We start from the raw sequence: 13,999 nt of genomic DNA, 5'->3' as shown, positions 1-13,999 counted from the left end.
GGCAGGGACTCCCAGAAGAGAAGTTTAGTGTAAAAAAAAAATCACACCCGTGTGAACTGAGTGGTGCAAGGTCTTATATAGCCTGATCAGCTGTGGTCTGACGTAATGTCAATGACAATTGACAATTGCACCACTCAAAAATAGTAATTTAAATACAATAAATAAATAATTCAACATTTTCTAAAACATCAGATCACAGCTCTCAGCTTGTAGATCGGCTATCTTTGTCACGCCTCGTGCCTCCATATATGGTCACGCCTCGTAACATCATGCCTCCATAGGTCACGCCATCACGTGGCATCATGGAGGCCCTTAGATCTTGTGCATTTTTCGTCAAAGACACTGACCTCATCTAACCCTGGATAACCATACATGGAGAGAAGACAAGTCTGGAATCCAGAATCCAGCTGTGATGATCCAGATTCTGGATCGTGATGATCCAGAGTAGTCTCCTCCATGTATGATGTAGAGTTGCTCCATATATGCAGATCTAGGTCCTATAGATCTGCATATATGGAGCCGGCCAGCAACTCCAAAACTCTTATATCGCCATATATGGAGCTGACCTGTTCTGACATTCCATATGTTGATCTGACCTCATCAAACCCTGTACACTCAAGACACGCTCCATATATGGCCAGTACAGAATTCATTGCTGGAGAGGGCTAATTAAATTGTAAGTATAACGGAGATTGTTGTTGGTGTCATTGTTGTTACCAGTGTCTACTTGTCATTCTTGTTGTTGTCATGTTTTTATTTATGTTTGTAGTGTAGCACATATGATAATAGTCAGAAGAAAATCATGCATTTGTTAGTCTTTTGTACTAGTAGTTAGGTAAAGTTAGCTTAAGTTAAGTTACTTACCACTAGCTTTCTTCACAGATGTGTTCATAAAGGTGTCTACTATCACAGAAAGAATTGTTCCAACCCAACTCCCTTGGGCAACTTTGTGACAGCTGCTGAAAGTTGGGGTACCATTATCAACCAATATAAGGCAAAGAATTCCAAATTTCATTATACTTTAAGTTATTAAGTAACATGTGACATTGGGTTTTCATGATGCTGAATCCATTCCAAGCATGAGTTTTGCACAAAAATACTCCTTGGGCTAAATTCGGCCATAGCCACTTGCCCAAATGTGAAACTAATGCTTGCAATGGATTCAGCATCATGAAAACCCCCATTGACATGTTACATGCTACTGTTACATGCTACTTAAAGTATAATGAAATTTGGAATTCTTTGCCTTATATTGGTTGATAATGGTACCCCAACTTTCAGCAGCTGTCACAAAGTTTCCCAAGGGAGTTGGGTTGGAACATTTTTTTCTGTGATATATAGTAGACACCTTTATGAACACATCTGTGAAGCTAGTGGTAAGCATTTTTTTTGCAGATTTGCCACAACTTAAGCTAACGTTACCTAACTATAGGAAGGGTTGGGGTTGTTTCTCTTTAGCTAGGAAATTATTTTTTTAATATGTTGAATTTTGTAACTGTAGCCATATGCAGGCTATATGTAAATGAAATGTTAAAAGTAAATAAAAGATAATAAATATCTAAAAAATAAAAAATAAAACAAAAAAAAGGGCGAGGTTGCTTCTCGCCCTTAGGGTGCATGTCTTGCTGGTTTATATTTAGTGTGAATAAGTCAGTATGCATGAGCGTGTGAATGTGTGGAATGTGATGTGTGAGTGTCATGCAAAAGAACAAAAAGTAAACAACAAGGAACCAAGCAAGCCAAGTGGAAGACCAAGCAGGACCTCAGGAGAGGAAAAAGAGAGAATGAGAGGTAGGTTGCAAGCCAATGAGAGGTGCTTACTCCCCCCATTAACCCATTAACTCAGGTGTACAAGTTGGCCCACTCTGCTAATCTGAGTTCCCAGAAGTATTATTATTCGCCACTAGGGGAGGCGGGAAAATAAAAACCACTCTGCCAATCACCTGAAGGCTGCTGAAGAGGAATCATGTGTCAGGCTGTCAGCCTGTGTGTGTCAGGCTGTCAGCCTACCTCAACATACTTAGACCAAAGAATATAAGATATTTTTTGAAAATAGCATATCAACAAACCTGTAGATTGGCTATTTTCAAATAGGGCCTAGCCAAAGTAAAAAATTAGGGTTAAATGAGTTCATGTATATATTTTATAACAATAATAATGTGTGCAAGCATGTCCTCTTTCCTTTTTAAATAAACATTGTTGAGATTTAGTCAGGGTTTACAATTCAGTCATACATCAATATCTTTTCCATGCCATGAATGATGTCCTTGGCTTCACAAAGGATGCTACAAGCTCTCTGCTACCATCATGTGGTGTAATGGAGTGTGCAACCAGCTCCCTCCCTGTACTTGCCTGCAGCTGTCCCACTTATAGTTAACATTGCTGTTTGTACCAGTGTGGCATGACAATGACCTAAAACAAACTGCTAAACACAAGAGACTGAACATTATTCTCTTTCAAGCTAGACCCAGACTTATCTAGGTCCAGTTGCAACTTACAGACAGATGCTCTTTTATGGCGCTTTTAACCCTAAACCCGAGTGATTTTCACCTGGATAATTATATTTTTGTCATTGTCATACTGTTGCTGATGACTGAAGTGGGCGGGTCTTGTACCTTCATGATGCTCAGTGGCATCATAGAAGGTAGTTGTTTCCCTGCCTACATCCCTGTTTTTTGAGGGGCGCTATAGGTTTAATGTTTGTCTTTGATTCAATGTTTGTTTTATAAACGCTATTGACAATGAAGGGAAAATGTACGTCATAATGTGCCATTTATGTCATATTGTCTCTTAATGGCATTTAATGTTTGTGTTTGCACCGTTTGTTTTAGATCACCATTACATCACCTAATCAACATGAGTTAGACTTTAATATATTTGCGCCCCTCACTTTACATGGGTGTGATTTCTTTTTTCTACAGGCAGGTGTTCAGGTGGGCTTTCTTCCCAGGAATTGTTCCAGGAATGGGTGGACCAAAGGAGAAGTTCCCAGCTCCATTGTGTTTAATATATTTTTGAGTGGTGTAAACCACTCCTACAACTGGCTTTGTTAGTTTACGTGTCTGTCCGTACCAAAAAAAATCACACCCGTGTGAACTGAGTGGTGTAAGGTCTTATATAGCCTGATCAGCTGTGGTCTGACGTAATGTCTGACGTAATTAAATCACACCCGGGTGAACTGGGTGACCGTAGCAACCATGCTCATTTTTTGAGCACAGACAGACTAACAAAGCCAGTCGTAGGAGTGGTTTACACCACTCAAAAATGAGTTACACCACTCAGTTCACACGGGTGTGATTTTTTAAAATAAGACTGTAATATCTTCTGTGGATATTTCTCCTGAGCTATAGTCTAGAAGGTCTCAACATTCTGATAATGTATATCGTCTTCATTTTGAATCTCAAGGTTTTCAGAATTCAGAGGTACAGCTATTCGTTCTTGCAGGCATATATGCCTATACATGGATATGGTCCACCTCTTCACAACAGGGTGAATAAAACACTCCTCTCTTCCTCTTTGAACCCTGTCCCACTTCCTCTGTGATGATGTGCTTGTGGGCCTGGGGAGCACGTACCTTCAGCCAGACTCATCATCCCTCGCACAAGAATAATCGGCTCGGTCGCTCCCTTGTGCCGGTAGTTATTAGGCAACATAGCCAAGCCCCCATGTGTTCTGTTCTGTCCTCGGATGAATGATTAATGACTGAATAATGACTCCTGCTTTGCTCATGGGATGTACACTAGAATCATAATCAGAGGCCTGCTTATAGGCGGCACGCTGCTATAAATGTTTCAGTTCATAGCTCATTATGTTCACTTTAGCCCATTTTGACCTGAGATCAGATTCTAAAAATGTCTTCTACATCCTGACAGTTTTCTGAAAAAGCTATGTTTCTATGTCAGTTGTTCTTCGATTTTTCAAAAATAGCAGACCTACAAGCCCGTAGAGCTTGTAGATCTGCTATTTTTCAATAGCTAAAACATAATGCTAACACCAAAAGGGGTTCCCAACCAAAATGGGTTAGATTAACTGTATACATTTATTCCAAGTATTCCCCGCTGCGTAGCCGGCTGACACTGTACATTTATCAGCATCACCTCATATGCTCTCTTGATAGTCTGCACATACATACAGCATATCCATTCATGATTATGGATAATACACCAGTAAGACGCCCTGAGGGCGAGAAGCGACTGAGGTCGCGTGCGCGCATCAGCCTGGGTGACGGCACACTGCTGGGCAAGCTCTGGCGCTTTGGCCTGGGGGGTCAGATCAACATATGGAATGTCAGAACAGGTCAGCTCCATGGAGATCTAAGAGTGGCAGCGTGGGCATGCAGTGCCTTGAGTGTGTACAGGGTTTGATGAGGTCTGGCCATATGGAGGGTGTCTTGAGTGTGCAGGGTTTGATGAGGTCAGATCAACATATGGAATATGGAGGCGTGATGTCACGAGGCATAACAATATATATGGAGGCGTGGCGTATTACTATTACTGCGACCTACGGTCGCAGTAATAGGCCTACATATAGGCCCTACAGACATACAAGCTTACAGGAAGAGTGGGCACCTTGATGGAAATGTGTCCATTTGGTCCAAAATGTTAAAAAAATAAAACGGTAGGCTATTTCATTCAATAATTAGTATACATGATTAGAACATGACTGAACAAAACCTATCCATACAATTCAATTCAATGGGCTTTATTGGCATGAGAAAACATATGTTTACATTGCCAAAGCATACAGTAACCAACCAACCACACACACACACACACACACACACACACACACACACACACACACACACACACACACACACACACACACACACACACACACACACACACACACACACACACACACACACAGTATATAGTATATCAATCTGTACACGTATTACTTTGTATTCTGTATTACTTTATGGACAAAATATCCAATTTTACACGCCTTTAATATTCCTGTGCAAATATTACAAAACAAAAATGTTTGAGGATCAAGCCAGAAGAGAAACAATGAAGACCATCAATATAGGCCTACTCCATAATATTCAAATGTGGGTGACATATCATTGGCCTAATTTTTAGCAGTTAAAATTAAATGGATATAGGTGTTTCATGTGCGCGACACGGTCGTACGGCGAGTAATCAGGACACGCTTACCTCTCCGTTTCCTTGATCTTTTACGCCACCTACTGGTTAAAAAATATCTAGCGCACACTGTGTTTTCATCGGTTTGTTGTTTTGTTATGCACGGAAGAATAGTTTGACTAAATGTTAATCCAAATTCTAGTAAAATATGTAGCTGCATAATCTAAATATAGTAGTTATAGTTAAAAGAGAACAACATTCTGCATCATTTGAGATCGAGATACATCCAGATATTTACACTTTTGTAAGTATAATAGCCTATACCAGACAACAAAACTTCGAAGTCTTTCAGGCTAAGGACCCCCTTAGAGATTGAAGCAAGCAGGGACCCCTTAGCTGAGAGGGAGATGAAGCAGGGACGGATCTCTTAGCTGAGAGAGATGAAGCTGCAGGGACCCCTAGCTGAGAGAGAGAGTTCATAGCTGAGGGCGTTTTCATTTCGTTTGTTTGTTGTCTGTTTGAGACCAGCAGTGTCGAGTCATCCACGAACGGGAACAAGTTGCATTCACAAGCTGCTGATGTCATGTCGCTTCCTGTGAGGTTAGGTTTTAGTTTAGGGTTTGGGTTTTGGGTGTCGGACTAATGCCTGTCACTCTAACTTTAGTATGACGGACCAAACACATGCACCCGAAGCAGGGCCCTTAGCTGGGAGGGAGATGAAGAAGAAGGGACCCCTTAGCTGGGAGGGAGATGAAGCAGGGACCCCTTATAGCTGAGGGGTTATTAATCAGATTACACTTTTTCATAGATTTCATAGATATCTTCATAGTATCTACTAGATATAGATATCTACTTGTTTGACAGCAACTATCATCAGTGTTGTGTTGGATTCATTTGTGTATTTCCAGACATTTAACCACTTGAAACCTCATCATTACCTTTCATCTCTGTACTTGATCCGCTCCTTTTTCTCCCTCTACAGTAGGCCTAGGCTACACCATACCTCTTTGTCGAAAATAGCAGATCTAGAAGCTCACAACAGGAATGCGAGTGTTTAAAGTACCACCCCCCCACACCGTTGTATCTCTGAGGGGTCCCGGACCCCCTGTTGAAGACCCCCTATAGGGACCCCTGTTGAAAAGACCCCCTATGTTGAAGACCCCTTAAGTATAGACTAGCAAAATAATATAACGAAGCTGTTCGTCTGGTTTTGTCAGGACTCGTGACACGAGGAAATACAAAAAGCTGTTAGAGCCGTTTACCCAGTCCCCACACACACACACACACACACACACACACACACACACACACACACACACACACACACACACACACACACACACACACAGAGACACACCGGCTCCTCATGCTTGCTGACGTGTTTAGCTGATCCTCTCTGTGTACATATGATGATGAAGCAGCAGCAGTACTTACGTTGGTATCAGACGGTTTTGAAACTCTAACACCTGTCTGTGTGTGTCTCTATATCTCATCACATTCAGGATGGATCTGCAAGCTGCCTCCTCCAAGACTCTGGTAGGCCTGGCACAATAATACTATGTACGATGTAGGCTTTTTAGCAGACACTCTTAATAACCCTTTTAGGCCTGACGCCGAAATTTAAAAAAAAATCTTCTAAATCCTCAAATATTTTCACGATTTTTCAAAAATAGCAGACCTACAAGCTCGTAGCGCGCCACTCGGTGGCGCGCTATGAGCTTGTAGATCTGCTATTTTTCAATAGCTAAATTGTAACAATGTTTAAAACACCAAAAGGGGTTCCCACCCTACGATGTAGGCATTTTAGCAGACGCTCTTAACCCATTTTGGCTTGACCTCGAAATTTAAAAAAAATCTTCTAAATCCTCCAGTTTTCTGAAATAAATATTTTCACGATTTTTCAAAAATAGCAGACCTACAAGCTCGTAGCGCGCCACTCGGTGGCGCGCTATGAGCTTGTAGATCTGCTATTTTTCAATAGCTAAATTGTAACAATGTTTAAAACACCAAAAGGGGTTCCCGCCCCAAAATGGGGTTTAAATTAATCCAGAGCCACTGACAGCAAGCAAGGTGCACACCAGGTAATTCATCAAACGCATGGAAATAGTCATCTAGGATCATAGGTAAACCAACTAATCGCAATTACTTGTCCTTGATCATAATCGTGTCCATGTTGAGAAATGTTCATTATGTCAAACAAGTGGGAATAGCAAGTTCAATAATGTTATTTGCTTATTTATGTTATTAAATAAATAAGCCTGTTATTTCTTTTGATATGTATAGCTCATTTATCATATCTGCACCTTGTGTAACTTCAAAGCATATAAAAAGCCAAGCTAATTTTTATTCATAATGTTCCAATGTTCAACGACAAAAACAAACAAACAATTTAACCGTTAATCGCAATTATTTGTGTGACAATTAATTGTCATGTAAAATGTAATGATCATGAGACAACATTTCTGTAAAAAAAACTTTATGCATTTTGAAATGGTGTGAAAGTTAACAGGACATTCTGCACAATGAGTACTTGCATGTTTGGTACTTTAAGTAAACGTTGAGGCCTTTGTACTTTCACTCAAGTAAATTCAAGTAAACTTCTACATTTCTACATTGCAGTGCCGCTGATACTACAAAATGTCTTTCTGAAAAACCCATGTTTCCCATGTCAGTGGCGCTCAACCTCTTTCATGTCAAGGACCCCCTGAATTGTCTGTATTTTGCCGCCGACCCCCATCTGAAAATATGTTGTTCCAGGGACCCCCAAGAAGCAAAGATTTGAGTTAAAAACGTTCACTCTGAAAGAATATATATTCAACGATTTGCACCACATTGTCATGATTTTTCAAAAAATAGCAGATCTACCAGCCATGAGCTTGTAGATCTGCTATTTTTCAATAGCTAAAGTGTAACATAATGCTTGAAACACTCCCTTTTAGATGCTGGTGTGCTGCCTCTGCATGGCCGTGCTGGGCGAGGAGGAGGCCTCGGACCACCAGGGTCAGTCCCAGAGCAGCTCCGCCTCCTCCTCGGCGCTGAAGAGAAGCTACTACGAGACCCTGGACGTCCAGCGGACCGCGTCCGACAAGGAGGTGAAACGGGCCTTCCGTAAGCTGGCCATGAAATACCACCCCGACAAGAACAAGAGTCCCGACGCCGAGAAGACCTTCCGGGAGATCGCTGAAGGTAAAGGGGTTAAAAATACAGATCTGATATTAGGACCTGTTTGATTGATTGATTGAAAATTTTATTAACAGTTTGCAGAATTACAGTACATTTCAAGCACAAACTCAATACAAAGGCTGTTAACTGTGAGTGGACGACCCAATTAAGCATTACACTTGTTTACAACAGGGTCCACCATGTTCAATTCATTGTAAGTGGTGCGGTGGTGGAAAGTAACTACTGTAAGTAGGCTACATTTACTAATGACAAACTTTTGGTTGTCTGAATATCAGGGTGTCAGGTACACTCAGAAGAGAAGTTTTGTCTTTCGGCCGAGCTACACCAAAGATTGTGCGTGTGACGCATGTACAATCCAATACTTCAACTTCCATTTCCGTCCATGTCCATTTCCATTCTTCCATTTCCGTCTGCCTTATAGGGGCGGCGGTGGCTGGATGGTAACTGCAATGTTGCCAGTTCGAACCTGGGCTCCCCCAGAGTTAGTGTCGAAGTGTCCTTGAGCAAGACTCTGAACCACTAATTGCTCCTGATGTGCTGGTTGGTGCCTTGCATGGTTTCTCTGCCTGGACCAACTACTAGTAGTTAGGATACATTTTGGGTCTGGCCCGAAAGTGCCAGGTTGGGTCAGGTATAGACGTAGGGTAGGGTCCGCTTCGTTTTCTTTTTCCTGCCTTTGACAGGAAATGGGGAGTGACACGCAGAAAGGATGTCGGGACCGGGACTCGAACCTGTGGCACGCTGTCAGGCTACATTGAAGCCAGAAGTCTGGGCCTAGGCCAGAAGTCTGGGCCTAGGCCAGAAGTCTGGGCCGGCTTCGGGCAGAATTTGAGAACTCTAGTCTTATCCAACAAGAAGCATAAATGTAGTGGCTAATTTACACCAACAATAAAATCTCAAAAAGCCACTAAGGCACCAGGCAGCGAATCTTAACGCAGTTCATGAATGAGTTCATTGTGAATTTGTCCAGTAATGGCAGCAAAGTTTTGTGGTGTTTATTTCAGCTTCTCCAGACATACAGCAAAAAAGGTGTTGAAATGTTTGCTAGGCTCTGCCCTGACCTGCTGGTAAAAAAAAAACATGTACCCTCCCGGAATACCAAACGACTCGCCCCTTTACCAACTCGCCCCCACGAAATGTTTTAATGTAGTTAACAGTTAATTTAGTATTTCCCTCCCTCTCTCACCAACATGAATTATGTTTGTTATTTACAGCTAGGAGAGTAGTGGGGCGAGATGGAAAAGGGGTGACCGTACCTGTTACCCCCTTCCGGTGCTCACTGATTGCCTCTTCTCATTCTCAGCTGTGCACCCAAAATGACCTTCAAAATAAAAGCATTAGCTGTAACACAAATCTACTTATGCAAAACAAAACCAAATAGCTGCAAGCAGTTCTTGAGCGATTCCCACAACCTCTTAGCCTGATTGTCAGACTCTGAGAGCCTCCAGCTCTTGCGCTCAGTCGAGTGGGTGGGGTCTATGGGCTGGAAACCAGGCTAACGACCTCTACCTCTACCTGAATTTTGTGGAAAATGACAGCACAGAACTGCCAAAAATGGCGATACCCGTATGAAAACAATAAAGGGTCTTCCTTCACCCCTTCGGGCTTGACCCCTAATAATAAATAAATTAATCCATTCAGGGCAGGAACCCCTTTTGGTGTTTTAAGCATTATGTTATACTTTAGCTATTGAAAAATAGCAGATCTACAAGCTCATAGCGCGGCACCAAGTGCCGCACTACGAGCTTGTAGGTCTGCTATTTTTGAAAAATCGGGAAAGCGTTTTACTCAAATCGTTGCTTCTGGGGGGGTCCCTGGAAATACATATTTTCAGATGGCCAGGCGGCCAATTACATATAGTTTTTGGGGTCCTTGACATGAAAAACTGTGAGAACCACTGACATAGAAACATGGGTTTTTCAGAAAACAATTTAGCAGACATTTGTAGAATCGTCTGCAGGTCTAAATGGGTTAAATATACAGGGAAAAAAAGAAAAATCCTGAATGGCTCCCACAATAAATAATAAGTCCGTTTCTCCCTCAGCTTACGGAGTCCTGTCCAACAAGGACAAGAGAAGGCTGTACGACCAACTGGGCCACGAGGCTTACATGAAGAACGAAGGGGAGTTCGGAGGAGGTTCCGACGACGACCACGACAACTTCTTCGACTTCAGCTTCGACCAGATGTTCGGCGATGTTCAGTTCACGTTCGACGGCCAGGACGAGTGGGGGGAGGAGGGGGGGCCCTTCTGGGGCCAGGAGGCGGGGGCGGGGCACTGGATTTTTCCTCAACCTCCGCCGGGAGGGGGAGGAGGGGCCGACGAGGGTGCGGATTTTTGGGGGTCAGATTTCCATGACCCCGCAGGTCATCATCAGAGTCACTGGTTCGGGGGGGACCAGCAGCAGGACAGCCAGCAGGAGTACTGTTGGAACGCACCGCAACCCGACGGCAGCACCGTCAGGATGTGTAGCGGAGGCTGAAGTCCAAAGTCCAATTCACCCAAATCTCGGCCACTCGCTCACTCAACACTCGATTTACTCCGGCATGGGGGATAATAATAATAATAATATCTGGGATTTATATAGTGCTTTTCTTGACACTCAAAGACGCTTTACATGTGTTGGGGCCAGGGGGGGGGGGGGGGAACAAGAAAAGGACAACTTTATTAGAAAAAAAACAATTAAAAGAATAAAACCAATAAAACAGTGCAAGTTTTAAAAATACATCAGCTTGGAAATGCGATGGTGAACAGGTGGGTTTTTAGTGCAGATTTGAAGGTGGGAAGTGAGGTGGCATCTCTGATGTGTTTGGGGAGAGCGTTCCAGAGGGTAGGGGCGGCCACAGAGAAGGCCCTGTCGCCCCAGGTTTTCCGTTTGATCCCTTTAGGGACCTCAAGGGATGTCGTGGTGAAATTGGTGACCTGCCAAAAATGTGTGACCATCTTGTGGACGTCACACAACATTCATGGAGGTCTATAACCCATTTAGGCCTGACGTCGAAATAAATAAAAAGTCTTCTGAAAGAATATATATTCAAAGATTTGTGCCGCATTTTCACGATTTTTCAAAAATAGCAGACCTACAAGCTCGTAGCGCGCCACTCGGTGGTGCGCTATGAGCTTGTAGATCTGCTATTTTTCAATAGCTATAAAGTATAACATAACGCTTAGTTAAAACACCAAAACGGGTTCCCGTCCAGAATTGCTTAAATACGTGGCCTGAATACCGCTAAATTTAACAAAGCTAATAACAAACATGTGCATGATTTGCATTCGGACACTAAACGTGATTGTCTTACACGATTGTCACATATTTCATCAGGTCACCAATTTCACCGGAAAACCACCGTGCTGGAGTGAGCGAGTGGCCGAGATTTTGGGGTATTGGAAATTTGGCTAAACGCTTACTAAACGGCAGCACCGTCCTGATGTGTGACTGAGGCCGGCGTCATTTCTCTGTTGAAAAGTCTGTTTGTCGGCTGTATGATGTTTGTTGGTTTATAATAATAATAAAGTCTCTCCTCTCCATATTTCCCCCCACTGCGTGTGCGTGTGTGCGTGTGCGTGTGTGTGTGTGTGTTTGTGTGTGTGTGCGCGAGCGAGCGTGCGTGTGCTTGTGGCAGTTCTGTAAACCATTTACAGATGAATTTATTTTAGTGATCCTTAATGATAACCTTCCGTCCACGGGGACCCCAGCTAAATGTGTTAATACAGCATCACAATCTGTTTAAAACACTCCATATTTTATACGTTGGCTATTCAAAAACAGCACATCTACAAATCTTGTACATTGGCTACTTTTGAATAATAATAATAAAAAAAAAGGTCCACTGCTGCTTTAATGACACGTTTAACCCTTAGCTTAAAGTATCTAATAGTTTAGCTTACAGGTTTGTGGGTCGTGGAAAGCAATACATTGGACAGAGCTTTCACCTCTTTCCTGGTAGGGGGGCATGTCTCTTGGTCAGGGGGCGTGTCTGTAGGTCAGGGGGCGTGTCCTATACTGTAGATAGATACTCTGTCACTCAGTAACGCATGCTTTCCTCTGCTCTGCCGTTTCCTCTGTGCTGCAGCGCCTTCTGTTGTTTCCTCTGTGCCAGCACTTTAGTTTACACACTGCTTTATATCCTCTCTCTCTCTCTCTCTCTCTCTCTCTCTCTCTCTCTCTCTCTCTCTCTCTCTCTCTCTCTCTCTCTCTCTCTCTCTCTCTCTCTCTCTCTCTCTCTCTCTCTCTCTCTCTCTCTCTCTCTCTCTCTCTCTCTCTCTCTGACACACACACACACACCACCGGTGTGCACTTTGACCCTGAAGGATATCCTGTGCCTTCTCAGCATGTTATGACAGTGTGAGTGCAGTCACTATAGGAGGCAGTTATTCTAGCACTTAGGCCAGTGTTACTGTAGTGTCTTCAGAAGACACACACACACACACACCTAGTCTAGACAGTTACTGTATAGCCTCTATAGAAGAACACAGACCTCTTTAGAGTCTTCTTTCAGGATCATAATAGGAGAGATTTGCAGTCAGAACATTCAACAACATAAAAGGACAACAACACTTCCTAGTAGTACCACCAGCAGGTCTCACACTGCATGTTTCACCATGATGGTAAGTGTGACTTTTTAGTGCCTAAAAAAAGTTCTGTGCAGCTCCTGATTGTCATGTGATGTGACACGCGGTGTGCAGAGTACAGCATAGTAGACACACACACACACACACACACACACACACACACACACACACACACACACACACACACACACACACACACACACACACACACACACAGACTATACTGTTGCAGTGTTACAGTTACAGTATGATGTCATATTCAGTGGTGATTTCACTGCATGGTTGCAATGGTGTTATGTACAGTATGAGCTACTATACAGGAAGAGTGGGCACTTCAATGTAAAATTGCCTGTTGTGTCCAGACCAGAATGTAAAATAATATATTAAAGTATAAACATGATTAGAACATGCACGGTACATCATTATCATACCTAAATAGTTTATGCCCCAAAATGTATAGTTTTGTAGCAATCGTAGAAACATTATACCTTAACTGGCGATATATGTTCAATTAAGCATGTTCTAATTTTCCAATAACGTCATGTTGACTCACACTGTTCCTTAGTGCCCACTCTTCCTGTTACCGATTTATGAACTTTTATGATATTTATAAATGATATGAATTACAATTGGTTTGTTAAACACATTCAGGACGGGAACCCCTTTTGGTGTTTTAAGCATATGTTATTGAAAAATCACACCCGTGTGAACTGAGTGGTGCAGTGACGTCACACACTAACCATAGCAACCGTGCTCATCTGTACGTGGCCCCACGTACAGGTACAGACATACACAGATACAGACAAAGCTGGTTGTTGGAGTGGTTTGCACCACTCAAAAATAGCAGATCTACAAGCTCATATCCGAGCTTGTAGATCTGCTATTTTTGAAAAATCTTGAAAATGTGGCACAAATCTTTGAATATATATTCTTTCAGAGCGAACGTTTTTAACTCGAATCTTTGCTTCTGAGGGGTTCCTGGAATAACATTTTCAGATGGGGGTCGGTGGGCAATTACATATCATTTTGGGGTCCTGGACATTTAACATGAAATATTGAGCACCACTGATATAGAAACATAGGTATTTCAGAAAACTGTCAGGATTTAGAAGACATTTTTTAAATGTCAGCCCTAAATGGGTAAAAAGAAAAAGAAAA

The 13,999-nt window shown here is 42.5% G+C and overlaps 2 protein-coding genes across 3 annotated transcripts in view; both read left to right on the top strand.

Annotated features, from left to right (window-relative positions):
* Nucleotides 1-5,205: 5,205 nt before the first annotated feature.
* LOC306939755 (uncharacterized protein) lies at nucleotides 5,206-11,799 on the top strand. Of its 2 annotated transcripts, none has more exons than XM_079524448.1 (4): nucleotides 5,206-5,391; nucleotides 6,590-6,623; nucleotides 8,027-8,273; nucleotides 10,315-11,799. In XM_079524448.1, the coding sequence occupies exons 2-4, from the start codon at nucleotides 6,591-6,593 to the stop codon at nucleotides 10,749-10,751; spliced, it is 717 nt and encodes a 238-aa protein (XP_079380574.1). In that variant the 5' UTR covers nucleotides 5,206-5,391; nucleotide 6,590; the 3' UTR covers nucleotides 10,752-11,799. The 2 variants fall into 2 exon arrangements, with proteins under 2 accessions (XP_079380574.1, XP_079380573.1); XM_079524447.1 differs by lacking the exon at nucleotides 5,206-5,391 and adding an exon at nucleotides 5,497-5,687.
* Nucleotides 11,800-12,642: 843 nt separating this feature from the next.
* LOC306939258 (sorting nexin-6) overlaps nucleotides 12,643-13,999 on the top strand; it is a 16,668-nt gene continuing 15,311 nt past the window's right edge. The window contains exon 1 of the mRNA XM_079523814.1: nucleotides 12,643-12,877. Coding sequence (XP_079379940.1) covers nucleotides 12,872-12,877 — 6 coding nt within the window. The 5' untranslated portion in view covers nucleotides 12,643-12,871. The remainder of the gene's footprint in view (nucleotides 12,878-13,999) is intronic.

The sequence above is a fragment of the Electrona antarctica genome, assembly GCF_951216825.1.
Source record: "Electrona antarctica genome assembly, chromosome: 16".
In the NCBI taxonomy this organism is placed as follows: Eukaryota; Metazoa; Chordata; class Actinopteri; order Myctophiformes; family Myctophidae; genus Electrona; species Electrona antarctica.
The sequence above is the reverse complement of the archived record's forward strand: the minus strand, read 5'-3'. Positions and strand labels throughout refer to the sequence as shown.